The 17,457-nt window shown below is 47.6% G+C and overlaps 1 protein-coding gene across 2 annotated transcripts in view; it reads left to right on the top strand.

The window, feature by feature from the left end:
* The window catches only part of syne1b (spectrin repeat containing, nuclear envelope 1b), a 394,236-nt gene that overhangs the window by 229,634 nt on the left and 147,145 nt on the right, over positions 1–17,457 (top strand). Inside the window, exons 100-107 of one of the 2 annotated variants that reach the window (XM_056296155.1) lie at positions 83–236; positions 6,920–7,077; positions 7,326–7,455; positions 14,220–14,429; positions 15,169–15,270; positions 15,435–15,554; positions 16,377–16,577; positions 16,718–16,891. In XM_056296155.1, coding sequence (XP_056152130.1) covers positions 83–236; positions 6,920–7,077; positions 7,326–7,455; positions 14,220–14,429; positions 15,169–15,270; positions 15,435–15,554; positions 16,377–16,577; positions 16,718–16,891 — 1,249 coding nt within the window. Of the gene's footprint in view, positions 1–82; positions 237–6,919; positions 7,078–7,320; positions 7,456–14,219; positions 14,430–15,168; positions 15,271–15,434; positions 15,555–16,376; positions 16,578–16,717; positions 16,892–17,457 lie in introns of both variants that reach the window. The other variant, XM_056296154.1, reaches the window with a different exon arrangement.

Raw genomic sequence — 17,457 nt, 5'->3', positions numbered from 1 at the left:
ACCCAAAGTAAAGATGACAGTGTAGATGACAGACAGGATATCCTGCAGAGTCCAGATGAAAATGTTTTGTGTCTTTGTTCAGCACCACGGAGCCATTCTCTGCAGAGTCTCTGGTTGACAGAGAGAACCGGGCCGGAGCCGAGCTGATGAGACAGAGGTGGGAGAGTCTGAGACTGGAGCTCAGAACCAAATTAACACTGCTACAAAAAACTCTGGAAGAGGACCACAAACAGCCGGTACCACCTATACTCATCATCATATAGACGGAAATGTTTTTACTAGGCGGCACGGTGGCGCCGTGGTTAGCACGGTGGCCTCACAGCAAGAAGGTCCAGGGTTTAAGCCCCGGGGTAGTCCAACCTTGGGGGTTGTCCCGGGTCGTCCTCTGTGTGGAGTTTGCATGTTCTCCCCATGTCTGCGTGGGTTTCCTCCAGGGGCTCCGGTTTCCTCCCACAGTCCAAACACATGTAGGTCAGGTGAATCGGCCATACTAACTTGTCCCTAGGTGTGAATGTGTGTGTGTGTGTGTGTGTGTGTGTGTGTGTGGGCCCTTTGATGGCCTGGCGGCCTGTCTCCCCGCCTGCCGCCCAGTGACTGCTAGGGTAGGCTCCAGCATCCCCGCGACCCTGAGAGCAGGATAAGCGGTTCAGGTCATGGGTGGGTGGATGGATGTTTTTACTACAGGTAGTAGTCATTTATGGCATTTTTCCACTGCATGGTACTGGCTTGACTCAACTCAGTTCTACTCGCTTTTGTGTACCAGGTACTTTTTTGATTTCGTTTTCCATTGCCAATAGTACCCCCTCATGGCAGAGTCCCGCCAGTCACTTGTCTGCGTGTTGGCTCATTTTTTCCTCCCTTCTCTACCAGCGCCCCACACAGGTGTTTTACCAGCACCCCACACAGGTGCTTTACCAGCGCCCCACACAGGTGTTTTACCAGCGCCCCACACAGGTGTTTTACCAGCCCCCACACAGGTGTTTTACCAGCACCCCACACAGGTGCTTTACCAGCGCCCCACACAGGTGTTTTACCAGCGCCCCACACAGGTGTTTTACCAGCGCCCCACACAGGTGCTTTACCAGCGCCCCACACAGGTGTTTTACCAGCACCCCACACAGGTGTTTTACCAGCGCCCCACACAGGTGTTTTACCAGCGCCCCACACAGGTGTTTTACCAGCGCCCCACACAGGTGCTTTACCAGCGCCCCACACAGGTGTTTTACCAGCGCCCCACACAGGTGCTTTACCAGCGCCCCACACAGGTGTTTTACCAGCGCCCCACACAGGTGTTTTACCAGCGCCCCACACAGGTGTTTTACCAGCGCCCCACACAGGTGTTTTACCAGCGCCCCACACAGGTGTTTTACCAGCGCCCCACACAGGTGTTTTACCAGCGCCCCACACAGGTGTTTTACCAGCGCCCCACACAGGTGTTTTACCAGCACCCCACACAGGTGTTTTACCAGCACCCCACACAGGTGTTTTACCAGCGCCCCACACAGGTGTTTTACCAGCGCCCCACACAGGTGTTTTACCAGCGCCCCACACAGGTGTTTTACCAGCGCCCCACACAGGTGTTTTACCAGCACCCCACACAGGTGCTTTACCAGCGCCCCACACAGGTGCTTTACCAGCGCCCCACACAGGTGTTTTACCAGCACCCCACACAGGTGTTTTACCAGCACCCCACACAGGTGTTTTACCAGCGCCCCACACAGGTGTTTTACCAGCGCCCCACACAGGTGTTTTACCAGCGCCCCACACAGGTGTTTTACCAGCGCCCCACACAGGTGTTTTACCAGCGCCCCACACAGGTGTTTTACCAGCGCCCCACACAGGTGCTTTACCAGCGCCCCACACAGGTGTTTTACCAGCGCCCCACACAGGTGTTTTACCAGCGCCCCACACAGGTGTTTTACCAGCGCCCCACACAGGTGTTTTACCAGCACCCCACACAGGTGCTTTACCAGCGCCCCACACAGGTGTTTTACCAGCACCCCACACAGGTGTTTTACCAGCACCCCACACAGGTGTTTTACCAGCGCCCCACACAGGTGTTTTACCAGCACCCCACACAGGTGTTTTACCAGCGCCCCACACAGGTGTTTTACCAGCGCCCCACACAGGTGCTTTACCAGCGCCCCACACAGGTGTTTTACCAGCGCCCCAAACAGGTGCTTTACCAGCACCCCACACAGGTGCTTTACCAGCGCCCCACACAGGTGCTTTACCAGCGCCCCACACAGGTGCTTTACCAGCGCCCCACACAGGTCATTTACCAGCGCCCCACACAGGTGCTTTACCAGCGCCCCACACAGGTGTTTTACCAGCGCCCCACACAGGTGCTTTACCAGCGCCCCACACAGGTGTTTTACCAGCGCCCCACACAGGTGTTTTACCAGCGCCCCACACAGGTGCTTTACCAGCGCCCCACACAGGTGCTTTACCAGCACCCCACACAGGTGTTTTACCAGCGCCCCACACAGGTGTTTTACCAGCGCCCCACACAGGTGTTTTACCAGCGCCCCACACAGGTGTTTTACCAGCGCCCCACACAGGTGCTTTACCAGCGCCCCACACAGGTGTTTTATTTTCAAAAAGTCAACGCCAACTCAAAATGGCTGCTTCACATTCATTCATCCATTATCCAAACCACTTACCCTTAAGCAGGGTAGTGGGGATGCTGGAGCCTATCCCAGCTTTCATTGGGCGGCAGGCCATCACAGGGCCCACACACACACACACACACACATACACACATCTACAGTTTAGTAGGGCTGATTCACCTGCCCCAGGCCTGCAGACTGCCACCATTAGTGTAGAGTGCACTGTTGGCAGGCCGATAGCTGACTGGGAGCGCAGGGGCAGAAGAAAGAAGTAGCCTTTTCCTTTTATTTCAACCACTTGGCGCCGCAGCAGCCAGCCAGCCCGTGCAAGGCACTCGCACCAATGCCACCATGTAATGTTTCGACCCGCATCGTCAGTGACAGTGGCGCTGGCAGCCGGAATCCTGTACACTCCGCTCCGTGTGTACACATGGTGCGTACAGGTTTACGGCTGCCGGCGCCGTTCCAAGCAACCAAAATAAAACTGCATAGCGTTAACGTTGGCAGTTCCCATGCTCCAAAGATGGAGCCGTCTGTAGCTGATTACTTTAAAAAACCAAACTATGTGAGACAGGAGACAGCTGGAGACGAGAGAGAGGAGGGGGCTGGCGGACACGGGGGGGGGGCTGCTGGCGGACACGAGAGAGAGGAGGGGGCTGGCGGAGACGGGGGGGGGGCTGCTGGCGGACACGAGAGAGAGGAGAGGGCTGGCGGAGCCGGGGGGGGGGGCTGGCAGACACGAGAGAGAGGAGGGGGCTGGCGGAGCCGGGGGGGGGGGCTGGCGGACACGAGAGAGAGGAGGGGGCTGGCGGAGCCGGGGGGGGGGGCTGGCGGACACGAGAGAGAGGAGGGGGCTGGCGGAGACGAGAGAGAGGAGAGGGCTGGCGGACACGAGAGAGAGGAGGGGGCTGGCGGAGACGAGAGAGAGGAGAGGGCTGGCGGAGCCGGGGGGGGGGGGCTGGCAGACACGAGAGAGAGGAGGGGGCTGGCGGAGCCGGGGGGGGGGGCTGGCGGACACGAGAGAGAGGAGGGGGCTGGCGGAGCCGGTGGGGGGGGCTGGCGGACACGAGAGAGAGGAGGGGGCTGGCGGAGCCGGGGGGGGGCTGGCGGACACGAGAGAGAGGAGGGGGCTGGCGGAGACAACGAGAAGTACCGACTCAGACACTGACGACTGTGGTTAGAGTGCAGGTGCAGACAGGGAGGGAGGGAGGGAGGGAGGGAGGGAGGGAGGGGCCGAGTGTAAGACGAAAAAGTACTCCTCTCAACCACACTGGCTAACGCAGTAGACGTGGTTGCGTTTTGAGGAGGATGCTATGCTGTGTGTGTTGTAACGCTACACTGTCTGTGTTGTAACGCTACACTGTGTGTGTTGTAACACTTTGCTGTGTGTGCGTGTTGTAACGCTACGCGGTTTGTGTGTTGTAACGCTACACTGTCTGTGTTGTAACGCTACAGTGTGTGTTGTAACGCTGTGCTGTGTGTGTTGTAACGCTACACTGTCTGTGTTGTAACGCTACAGTGTGTGTTGTAACGCTGTGCTGTGTGTGTGTGTGTGTTGTAACACTACGCTGTGTATTGTAACGCTGTGCTGCATGTGTTGTAACGCTGTGTTGTGTGTGTGTTGTAATGCTGTGCTGTGTGTGTTGTAACGCTACACTGTCTGTGTTGTAACGCTACAGTGTGTGTTGTAACGCTGTGCTGTGTGTGTGTGTGTGTTGTAACACTACGCTGTGTATTGTAACGCTGTGCTGCATGTGTTGTAACGCTGTGTTGTGTGTGTGTTGTAATGCTGTGCTGTGTGTGTTGTAACGCTGTGTTGTGTGTGTGTTGTAATGCTGTGCTGCATGTGTTGTAACGCTGTGTTGTGTGTGTGTTGTAATGCTGTGCTGTATGTGTTGTAACGCTGTGTTGTGTGTGTGTTGTAATGCTGTGCTGTGTGTGTTGTAACGCTGTGCTGTGTGTGTTGTAACACTGTGCTGTGTGTGTGTTGTAACACTACGCTGTGTATTGTAACGCTGTGCTGCATGTGTTGTAACGCTGTGCTGTGTGTGTGTTGTAATGCTGTGCTGTGTGTGTTGTAACGCTGTGTGTGTGTGTTGTAACACTGTGCTGTGTGTTGTAACACTACAGTGTGTGTTGTAACGCTGTGCTGTGTGTGTGTGTGTGTTGTAACGCTGTGCTGTGTGTGTTGTAACGCTGTGTGTGTGTGTTGTAACACTGTGCTGTGTGTTGTAACACTACAGTGTGTGTTGTAACGCTGTGCTGTGTGTGTGTGTGTTGTAACGCTGTGCTGTGTGTGTGTTGTAACGCTGTGCTGTGTGTGTGTGTGTTGTAACGCTGTGCTGTGTGTGTTGTAACGCTGTGCTGTGTGTATTGTAACGCTGTGCTGTGTGTGTTGTAACGCTGTGCTGTGTGTGTTGTAACGCTGTGCTGTGTGTGTTGTAACGCTGTGCTGTGTGTGTTGTAACACTGTGCTGTGTGTTGTAACACTACAGTGTGTGTTGTAACGCTGTGCTGTGTGTGTGTGTGTTGTAACGCTGTGCTGTGTGTGTGTGTGTTGTAACGCTGTGCTGTGTGTGTGTGTGTTGTAACGCTGTGCTGTGTGTATTGTAATGCTGTGCTGTGTGTGTGTGTGTTGTAACGCTGTGCTGTGTGTGTTGTAATGCTGTGCTGTGTGTGTGTGTGTTGTAACGCTGTGCTGTGTGTGTGTGTGTTGTAACGCTGTGCTGTGTGTATTGTAATGCTGTGCTGTGTGTGTGTGTGTGTGTGTGTGTGTGTGTGTGTGTGTGTGTGTGTGTTGTAATGCTACGCTGTATGTGTTGTAAGCAGTGTGGTGTGTCCACTGCTGGCAACTCTACATTTGTGACCGGGTCCACACAGTTTAAGCTCAACAGTTTGAAGTTGCACGACGACAGCAAGAAACACAAAGCCTGCAGGGACTGGTGTGTCACCCGGGCCACCGAGCCCCGTCCCGTCCTCTTTCCAGCGTGTCAACGAGAGCAGTCGCTCAACGGAGGACAATGAAATGGTCATAAAGTTGAATTGCAGGGGGTGAAAGAATGCTGCAGCTGTTAATTGAAGTTATTTGTTATTGTTATTTGTGTCTAGAGGGGCAGTTGGTTGTGCAGCAGTAAATTACACAAGACAAACACCGGGGCAATTAAATACAACATAGAATCCACGATGTGGAAACATTCATGCTGTTGTTGTGCTTTGCTTTTATTTGATAACATCTTTTAAAATTCTCCTACAGGATGACCTACTGTGTCAGCCACTGCTTGTGGCAGAGCAAATTCTTGTTCAGATGAAAATATTTTTGCAAATATCAAGTCTCAAGTCACTGTGGTATGCAAATTAACACAACTATTCCTCAGCGTGCAAGGTCATTGAGTAATACCATGCGTTACCGGGAGAAAAAAAGGGTGCGACCAAATTATGTGCTGGTGCGACCAACTGAGAAAGTTGGTAACACCAGTGCTACCAGGGGAAACGTTAGTCTGGAGCCCTGACCTGACCTACAGGTGTTTGGACTGTGGGAGGAAACCGGAGCCCCTGGAGGAAACCCACACAGACACGGGGAGAACATGCAAACTCCACACAGGATGACCCCCAAGGTTGGACTACCCTGGGGCTCGAACCCAGGACCTTCTTGCTGTGAGGCGACCGTGCTAACCACTGCTTCACATGAAAAATATTAGTGTAACTAAGAGATTCGCTGAAGATCTTTATTTTTTATTTGGATAGAACTGCGGTACAAGTTTCACTACTCTCGCTTTGGTATTTCCTGGTTGTAGACAGAGCTGTTCAATTTCTCTCTAACCAATCAGTGGTCTGTGGAGTTTTTGCGTCACCTTTTAGTATGGGCTCAGCTCGCTTGGAACCTCGACAGAGGTGGTACTAAAAAAAGTCCACGGTACCAAGTATTGTCCCTGACTTTTGCCTAATGGAAAACAAAAAAAAAAAGCAAGTACAATCGAGTTAAGCCGGTATCATGCAGTGGAAAAGTGCCATTACTGTTATTGTTATCTGTTTTCATCATTGTCATCATCATTATCTTCATAATTGTCATTGTGTTATCACATTGTCATCGTTATTGTCTTCATTTTCATCAGTATTATCATTATTGTTAGCATCCTCATTGTCATCATCATCATCATTACCATCATCATACCATCAACATCGTTATCACCATTAGCAATCTTCTCAAGATTATCATTATTATCTCTATTATCATCATTATCATCAGCAGCAGCATCACCATCATCATCATCATTACTCTCTGAGATAAATTCCTTCTGTTCTCCTCATAGGTTTATTCCAGAACATCCCATGTGACCACATTGGGACCGCTGTTTAAAGGAGTGGTCCAGGCCCTCAACCGAGGCTCCCTGAAGTCTCTGTATGATACCTACAGACAAGCCATGGAGGAGGCCACCACTCAGGTTCTGCTGCTTCTAAAGTCAATAATGTACCTTCAGTCATTATTAAACACCAGTAAAATAAATAGCTGTGGCAACTGGCCCACGGCAGTTTAATTTCCAGGGAGATCTCAGACTGAACAGTCCTGTTCCCTCATGACTTCTCCTAAACATCTGTCGCTGTTGGTCAGTGATGTGGTTCGGCAGTAGAATCGTTTTCAGTATCGTGAACCAAAGGTTTATGTTGGCCCTGCTCTATTTAGCTGTGGTTGGTTGTGTTGTGTGTAATACAGGCGAGGCGGTGGGAGGAGCGGCTCCACACAGCGGTGGCATCCACCTCCGCCTGGCTGGATGACCTGGAGAACTCCCTCTTTTCTGGGTCAGTCCTGTTGGCCCAAGATGCAGAGACACAGCTACAGAGGCAGGAGGTATGTGGTCGATGTGTCTGGATAACACATTGATTTTAAGTGTGTAGTTTAACTGAATAAATCAAGTCAAATCAATTTTATTTGTATAGCCCAATGTCACAAATTAGCCTCAGTGGGCTTAACAGCAACACAACATCGTGTCCTTAGACCCTCTCATCGGATAAGGAACAACTCCCTAAAAAAAAAAACCTTTAACAGGGAGAAAAAATAGGAAGAAAACTTGGGGAGAGTAACAGAGGAGGATCTCTCTCCCAAGACGGACAGCGCGCAATGATGTTGTGTTTACACAATTTACACAATACAACATTGAAAGAGGATAACAGAATTATAATGGACTTATAAAATTTATGAAGAATATGATGCACAGGATGCCAAGCAGTGCCCAGACGCTATCGGAACAGTCTATCGGAACAGTTCAGGACCCAAGCCATGCGACCAGCATATCATCATGTAAAAAAAAATAAAAAAATATGTGAGAAGAGGAATGGCAGGCAGCATCCAAGTGGCGACCACCATCACCACAGAGCCCTGGGAGGAGAACCGACTGCACATGCACACAAGGGAGACTCACAAGACACCATTCAAACACAGAAAAAGTGAAAGGAGAAGACATCATTCAGAGAGAAAAGACATGTGAGAGAGCAGAACAGTTTGCACTAGTCATTAGTCATCAATTAAGTCATCAATTAGTCATAAGCTATACTCTATAATCTCGTCGAAAGAACAGTGGTTGGTAAATTCATTGAGACAGAAAACCAACCCACCATGCAGTACAGGTTGCGAAGCACTCAACTTAAAGGCAACTAATTGTAAGCCAAGGCAACAAGATGAGTTTTAAGTTTGCATTTAAAGGACTCGACAGACTCCGATTGTCTGATGGCAGCAGGCAGGTTATTCCATAAGAACGGAGCCCGATAGGAAAAGGCCCTGCTGCCACCAGCTGACTTCTTTTTAATTTTGGGTACACACAGGAGCCCTGTATTTTGAGAACAAAGAGCTTGAGATGGAATGTACGGTTTAAGGAGATCAGACAGGTAAGATGGGACAAACCCATTTAGGATTTTATAAGTCAGCAGAAACACCTTGTATTCTGATCTAACATGGATAGGAAGCCAATGAAGGGAGGCAAGAATTGGTGTAATATTGTCAAATTTCCTAGATTTAGTTAGGATTCTAGCAGCAGCATTCTGAACCATCTGAAGACTTTTAGTACTAGAATGTGGCAGACCTGAGAACAGAACATTACAGTAATCAAGTCTGGATGAAACAAATGCATGTATTAGAATCTCTGCGTCAGCCATGGAGCGAAAAGACCAAATTTTAGCTATGTTACGTAAATGAAAAAAGGCAGTCTTGGTGATTTCTTTAATGTGCTTATCAAAGGAAAGGCTGGGATCGGACATAACACCAAGATTTTTGGCTGCCACACTTTGTGAAACCACAGAGTTGTCGATTGTTATCGTTACTTGATCAAATTGGTGTCTGTGTCTAGCAGGGCCAATGACTAGCATCTCGGTTTTATCTGAATTTAAAAGCAGAAAGTTAAGTGACATCCAGTTTTTCACAGTAGCCAAGCAGGCCTCTAAGTTAGTCATTTGAGTATGATCATCAGCCCTTATAGGCACATACAGCTGAGTATCATCAGCATATCAATGGAAACTTATTCCATAACTGCGTATAATTTGGCTAAGCGGTGTAATGTAAAGAGAGAAAAGTAGAGGGCCAAGAACTGAGCCCTGAGGCACACCATATTTAATGTCAGAAAATTTTGATATAATATTACTATAGCAGACACAATGTGTTCTTCCAGATAGGTAGGACTTAAGCCAAGAGAGAGCTAAGGCAGAGACACCAAAATTATAATTTAATCTATCTAATAGTATACAGTGATCAATGGTGTCAAAGGCTGCACTGAGGTCCAGTAGTAGAAGCACAGAAGTGGAATCAGAGTCGATAGCTAGTAAAAGATCATTCACCACTCTGGTCAGAGCAGTTTCAGTGGAGTGACAGGGCCTGAAAGCCGACTGAAAAGGTTCATATAGATGGTTTTCTTTTATATGGGTCGAAAGTTGTTGATACACAACTCTCTCTAGTACTTTAGAGAAGAATGAAAGATTAGAGACTGGTCGATAGTTACTAAGGTCCCTTTCACACTTGAAAGTCCAAACCAAGGTCTGAACCAGAGTCTGTTTCTGGTGCTTTCACATCTGTTATTTTATAGTCATTAGTTTCAGGACTTTTGCTTTCATACCAGCGGACCTTGACTTGAACTTTTGGCTCGTTGTTGCCGCCAGGTGCGCTCGTTGTTGCCAGGTGCGCTCGTTGTTGCCAGGCGCGCTCACTGTTGCTAGGTGTTACTGTTTGTGTTTGTTTTATCACTTCCTATGATTGATCCGAAAGTCCGAACCTTTGATTTCACATTAGACATTCATGAACCTTGGTCTGAACCGAGACTACCTCCTGAGCTTGGACCAAAGACCGATTCTTTGATCCCTGTACCCTGGTCCAAGAGGTTTCACACCTGGCAATCTGGTTCGGACTTTTCTGGAAAGTCCGGACTAAACAACATAAGTGTGAAACGGCCCTAAGAGACCCTGGATCGAGGTGTGGTTTTTTAAGTAGAGGTTTAACCACAGCTGTCTTAAAACTCCTGGGAACAATGCCAGTAGTAAGTGATAAATTAACAATGTCTAGCATTGTAGGTCCAAGAAAAGGCCAGAGGTCTTTAAAAAGTTTTGCTGGTAAGGGATCAAGTAGGCAAGCAGTTGGTTTAGAAGCTGACATGAACTTAGTCAAAGTATCAAGAGAGATAGTCTCAAAAGCTGTAATAACTGGAACTGTCAGTGACTCATTGTGTAGATATGAATTTAGTATGACAGGATCTGCAGGAGTAGATGGTGTTGAAGAATTAATTTTGTTTAAGATCTAATCAACCTGATTGCAGAAAAAATATAGAAATTCATAGGCTGTGAATGGTGAGCAGCTAATATACAGCTGCTTTTTAGTAAGTTTAGATACAGTGTCAAAGAGAAATCTGGGGTTATGTTTATTAATATTTATTAAGTGGGAGAGACACGCTGTTTTTGCAGCAGATAAAGCACACTTGTATTTCAATAAACACTCATGCCACGATAGGTAAAAAACTTCCAATTTTGATTTTCGCCATTTACGTTCCAGTCTCCTGCAGGTCCGCTTAAGAGCACGTGTCTCATCGTTAAACCAGTGTGTAGGCCTCTTTAGTCGCCTAGCTCTGGTAGTGAGAGGTGCAACTGAATCGAGGAGACTAGAGAGGGCCACATTTAAGTCACCAGTGAAATTTTCAACAGAGTCAGTCTCTACAGTGAAAGGAGCCAAGACTCCAGGCAGCTGTTGGCCAAATGCAGCTACAGTGGAGGGACCGATATGGCGAGTGGCAATTACATCTGTGCTGACATTAACTGGACAGGCCAATAATGCTTCAAATTTGATGAGAAAATGATCTGACAGAGCAGATGTGGTTGGCAAGACATTCAGATCAGAAACAGCTATTCCTTTAGATAAAACCAAATCAAGGGTGTTACCACTGCACTGAGTCGACTCTTGAACAAACTGAGTGAACCCAAAAGTATCCACTAGTGCCAGAAAGGCTTTACTTAGAGGATCAGCAGCCTTATTCAGATGAATATTGAAATCACCAAGAATTAGAATCTCATCAGAGTGAGTAACAAGGCCTGAGACAAATTCTCCAAATTCTTCAAGAAATAATGAGTAACAGCCAGGAGGCTGGTAGAGTATCACAATTTGGACTGAGCCGAGTCTATTCATGGCTGAGGGAGATGGACCAAGAACAAGAGCCTCAAAAGACTGGAATTTAGATTCGAGTCTAAAAGTCGATTGAAAATAGATTTATATATTAAGGCAACACCCCCACCTTGTTTATTTGCCCGAGCTACATGGGCATAAGTATAGTCAGGTGGGGAAGCTTCATTTAAGGGAAGGAAAACATTTGGTTTCAGCCATGTTTCACATAACCCAATCATATCGAAACTATGTTCAAGAACCAGATCATTTATTAGTAAGGCTTTGGTAGACAGTGATCTGATATTTATGAAACCAAATTTAAGCATCTTGAGGAAGTGATCAGTAGTAGGCAGAGCTTTAGAGCTACCAATATGTGAAAGATTGATAGGAATTAGACACCTTGTTGAGTTTTAGCCACCAACGCTTTGGACGATATGTGGTCACATTCTTGATAACATTAGCCGTTTGGTTCTGTAGATTATTAGGTACTTTGTTGTGCATTTCACCACTACCAGTGGTAGGAATAATTATTAGAATATTGTGATTCACACATTTAGGAGAGGAGAGCTTGGGAGCAATACAGCAGGGTAGGGAGACAGTCTCAATGTTATAGACCAAGCTATCAGACTGATAATCTAAACTATGAGAAATTCCCTGACTAATCATATTAATTAAACTACTTGACTCCACATCCGCACTAGATTTAAACCTAGCAAGCTCTGCAACCTGCTGAATGATAAGTCCCTAGTGTCAAACGCGGCGCCGTCCCCAGTAGGGCTGAAAGCCGTCCGCTTTCAGCAGGTAAGGGCGGCCCCAGAAAGAAGGCCAGTTATCAATGAAGCCGAATCCCTGCTCATTACAGTAACGAGCCAGCCATCGGTTCATTGAGGTGAGCCTACTGTGCATCTCATCATTACCCCTCACAGGTAAGGGACCAGAGACAATTAATCGATGCCGACACATCTTTCTGGCAAACTCAAGCATCCTGACTAGGCTGGCTTTTGTGATCTCTGATTGCTTCATCCTAGCATTATTGGTGCCGACATGAATAACAATGTTGCTGAAAGTAGTGGTGCTGTGTGCCTGGGTTCCCTGACTCTCCCTCCGTGATGCAGCACCCTAAGATTATCCTCTATGTCGGAGACTCTGGCTGGGTAAACGGTGAACCAAGGCTGGCAAAGCTATTCTAACATTGCGGGTAATGGAGTCTCCTATCACTAGCGTGCGTGCGTTGCTTTACTCTGTAGACAGGAGGGGGAGAAGCACGGTGGCCGGTAGGACTACCAACAGGGAGAGGTGACTGCAGACCAGGCCACACGACCGATGGCTTGCTCTTTCGAGCCTTCCCACGCCGGTAAACAGAGACAAACTCCCCCAAATCTGCCGACGAAGCTGAGCTAGTGCTAACAATAGCAGGCCTGCTGTCAGGCCCGGGGCTACTGAGCTATTGCTAACAATAGCAGGTCTGCTGTCAGGCCTGGGGCTACTGAGCTAGTGCTAACAATAGCAGGTCTGCTGTCAGGCCCGGGGCTACTGAGCTAGTGCTAACAATAGCAGGTCTGCTGTCAGGCCCGGGGCTACTGAGCTAGTGCTAACAATAGCAGGCCTGCTGTCAGCCCCGGGGCTACTGAGCTAGTGCTAACAATAGCAGGCCTGCTGTGAGGCCCGGGGCTACTGAGCTAGTGCTAACAATAGCAGGCCTGCTGTCAGGCCCGGGGCTAAGGCTATCTGGAGTGCCCGTCACATCTAACGTAATCCTAGCCGAAAGCAGCTGCTCTAACTCACGGACACGTCTCTCTAGTAGAGACAACCTGTCTGTAACTACGGAGCAGTCACCACAAACCATCGTTTTAACAAGGCTGCTTTGACTGCGAATGTAATAGAGCTAACTGATAAGCTAGGCTAAGCTCAAAGCTAGTAACAGACTGGGAACAAGAAGCTACCTACTAAACACAAGCTTCATATTAGAAAGAAAACTAGATAATCTAGCGATAAGTGAACTAAGCACAGAAATAGCCGAATCAGAACAAAATGAGGAGGTTAGGGCAGAATATTATTGTTGTGGCCAGCAACGCTAAATGCGCGGCATGAGTAACAGAATGGCCGATCAGCGGCGGGCCCCCGGGGCTGTACTCAAGCCACGGTAGGTAGGTAACATATCATTCCTTTCCAAATCTCCCCCCTCCTGGTGCTGCTGGGAATAACAGAGTAGGCTGGCTGGTAGGTAACATACCATTCCTTTCCAAATCTCCCCCCTCCTGGTGCTGCTGGGAATAACAGAGTAGGCTGGCTGGTAGGTAACATACCATTCCTTTCCAAATCTCCCCCCTCCTGGTGCTGCTGGGAATAACAGAGTAGGTTGGCTGGTAGGTAACATACCATTCCTTTCCAAATCTCCCTCCTGGTGCTGCTGGGAATAACAGAGTAGGCTGGTAGGTAGGGGCTGTTCTCCACGAAATCCAAACAGTTTCCTGCACCAAGAGCAGGATGTGGAGCTGCAGGTTGTAACACCACGGCACTGCCTGCTTCTCGCTGCTGAACCTGCATCTCTGCATCGTCCACTTCTCGCAGAGGTCGCTCTGAAATGTTGCCTGTCTCTGTGAGAGACACATCATCGTCCTGACGCGATTCTTCATTTTCATTCTCTTCAGCCCGATTGATTTTTGTTTTCTTTGTAAAATAACTTAACGTGTTACCGCGTTTGGACATTTTCAATTAGCCTACCATAGCTAGATAACATGGTTCGCTTCAGATTGTTACATTGCCCCCAGCGGCTCGTAGGTGTAATTACAGCAAATAATATTTGTATATTTTTAAATTACGTTATGTGATATATTATTTTAATTATTCTTTGTGAGTTAGGGGGGGCAATTGCCCCCCCCCCCGTAATGTCGCCCATGCTTACCGGTGAGTGTTTCTTTTAACAAAGTTATATGTAGATATATTAGTTTCATAAGGTGAATGGAATCCTCCTCTTTCCGCAGAGCTCGGAGAGCGATGTGAGGATTGTGACGGAGGAGGTCAATCACAGCCGGGCCCTGCTGGCTGGAGCTGGTGGCCTTGACCCAGAGGAACGCCTCCTGCTGGAGGACTGTCTGGACTGTCTGAAGGAGAGATTAGGAGCGCTGGGTTTGGCTTTGAGGAGACGCTGTGAACACATGAGGAGCAGGATGCACCAACTCACCACCTACCAGGTTTGTCTGACACCTTGTATATGTAGTGTGTGCTGTAGAGTATTGATGTACTGTGGAGTAATGGAGCATTGATTGTATAATAAAATACACAAAAATAACATTTCTCAGATTTTTATTTTTTTACACTCGCTCTCCAGTGTTCCATAAAACTTCTTCAAATATATAAAATGTTTCTTTCAAAATTTAAATCTTTTTGGGGGGCATCCAGGTAGCATGGCGGTCTATTCCATTGCATACCGACATGGGGATCGCCGGTTCGAATCCTTCTGTTACCTCCGGCTGTGTCTATGGGTGGGAAGCCGGATGTGGGCATGTGTCCTGGTCGCTGCACTAGCGCCTCCTCTGGTCGGTCGGGGTGCCTGTTCGGGGGAAGGGGTACCGGGGGGAATAGCGTGATCCTCCCACGCGCTACGTCCCCCTGGCAAAACTCCTCACTGTCAGGTGAAAAGAAGTGGCTGGTGACTCCACATGTATGGGAGGAGGCATGTGGTAGTCTGCAGCCCTCCCCAGATCAGCAGAGGCGGTGGAGCAGCGACCGGGATGGCTTGGAAGAGTGGGGTAATTGGCCGGGTACAGCTGGGGAGAAAGGGGGGGGGGTATTTTTAAATCTTTAAATAATATGACAATTTCTGAAATATAATTTTTAGGAGGTCTTAAATTGACTAGCCACCATTTTAATGAGAACAAGTCTAATTTTCCCTCCCCGGTGTTGTTTTTTTCTGTCTCTTCCGGGTTTCAGACGGAGATGCAGCTCCTCCAAACTGATCTGATCGAGACCAAGTGCCAGATTCTACAAAGGCTAGCTGGAGCCATGGACAAGTCAGCCTGCAAACAGCTTGAGGTAAAGAAGTACTCACACACCCTGATACACACACGCACACACACACGCATATACTTGTACACACACTGATACACACAAACACATACAGATACACAAACACAAACACAGACACACACACAATTCTGTCTGGCCTGGATTGAGGATAATGATGCTTGGTGTTTCAGGTCATTGCTGAGGCAGAGGGGAGTCTGAAAGCCTTTGAGCAAAGAATCACAGAATTGAAAGCCCGAGGCGCTGCGCTGCCCGCAGATCAGAATTCAACCAACAAGCTGCTCAAACTCCAAGTACTGTACCTGACTTACCATCTAGCCGTTCAGTCTAAATGTCTTGTTGCTGCTGATCACTGTGTAGACGTATTTAAATTGGCTTTAGCACTTTACCATGATCAAATATCCACCAGCAAACTGATACAAGTCCAACTACGCAAGCTAAAAACTGCGACACACTGCTTCACTGCATGTATCTTTCCATCAGTATATAGAAAACCTCTTATGGACCTAACCGAGGAGACTTGAAGAATATCCTCACTGCAAAAGAACTAAAAATCCCCGAAGAGCTCCAAATACTGATTCACTGTTTGGGACTTCTTGTGGTTTAAATGTAGTAACTGATATATAAGTAACACATGCTGAACACATACAGTGTGCAGTATAGGTAATTTGGGAAGGTACTTTTAATAATCCTTATTTCAGAGGGTAACAGAATGTGGTAGTAGTCCACTTGTGTATTTCATGTACTGCATATCACATTACACAGGAGATAGCATTGACATAACTGTTAATATTGCTAGTAATACTCCTAGTAGTACTTCTAGTTCTACTGTTGCTGTTAGCGGTGTATCCTACATATGCAGTACTCAACACTTTCCTTACATTTATTTTTAAAAACATTAAGAATCACACTATAGTGCCTATACTGTATCTCATATGTATTATCTTGTGTTGTGGTATCTATCAGACTTACCAGCGTTTTGGGTTTGACTGGAATAGTACTGTGGTCCCAGTATCTGCAGTACTTCAGTAGCTACAGAATCTAAATACAACAGCAGAGCCTGTGTGCTAAGCTCCGCCCCTCCTGTCCGTCATGTGTCCGTCCGTGTGGTTCAGGACGCCTATGAGGAGCTGGTGATGACAGTGGGCTCGCGGCGTAGTGGGCTGAACCAGAACATGGCTCTGAAGGAGCAGTACGAGCAGGCCCTGCAGGATCTGACCGACCTGGTGGACACGGCCCAGGACAAGATGGCTGCCGACCAGAGGATCATGGCCAACTCTGTTGAGGAAGTCCAGAATCTCCTAGATAAACACAAGGTCTGGTGAACTTTGGCCTTTGTTCCTCAGCCAGTGGATATAAGAAAAGATCTCCGACATTAGACTTTAGCTCCTGTTTGGTTTGAAAGTGTGTGTGTGTCTGTGTTATTCTGATAGTGCTGTATTTCTCTGGTTTGCAGGAGTTTTTCCAGGGTCTGGAGTCTCACATGGTCCTTACGGAGACCTTCTTCAGGAAGATTGTGGGTCTAGTTGGGTCCAGGGAGAGCCAGGTGCTGGAGGAGACACTGGCTCAGGCTCAGGGAGTCCTGAAGGAGGCGCACAATCGTGGCGTGGAGCTGGAGTTTATCCTGGAGGTATGTTGGCCTGCTTTTCAGTTTGGACATCCTACGGTCTGCATCTAGAAACTCACAATACTGAAAATCATATTGTGTTGTCCTGGAGACGTTACTAAAACCAAACTAGTCCAAATGTTTTTGAAATGATAAAGTTTTCAAAAAAGAAAAAAGCTTGACGTCATCAATAAATATTAAACCTCGTTACCTGAGGATTCCTTTAAAAGTCTACAAACACCACAAGCGAATGGCTATGGTTTCACAAATCAGTACCAAGGACATAGAAATCATTTGTGACAGTAGAAAATTGACGTAAAGTAACAAAACAGGTAATGAAAATGTCTTTTATCCATCAGAGATTACCAGAAATGTGACTGAGAACTGAAAAAACCTGGAAAAAGTTTTAGAAATAATGATACATCAGGAAAATAATGATGATACATCAGGAACATAATAATGATACATCAGGAACATAATAATGATACATCGGGAAAATAATGATGATACATCAGGAACATAATAATGATACATCAGGAAAATAATAATGATACATCAGAAAATAATGATGATACATCAGGAACATAATA

Source organism: Lampris incognitus, chromosome 16, assembly GCF_029633865.1.
Source record: "Lampris incognitus isolate fLamInc1 chromosome 16, fLamInc1.hap2, whole genome shotgun sequence".
Lineage (NCBI taxonomy): Eukaryota > Metazoa > Chordata > Actinopteri > Lampriformes > Lampridae > Lampris > Lampris incognitus.
Note: the sequence above shows the minus strand (reverse complement) of the source record. Positions and strands in the feature narration are given on the sequence as shown.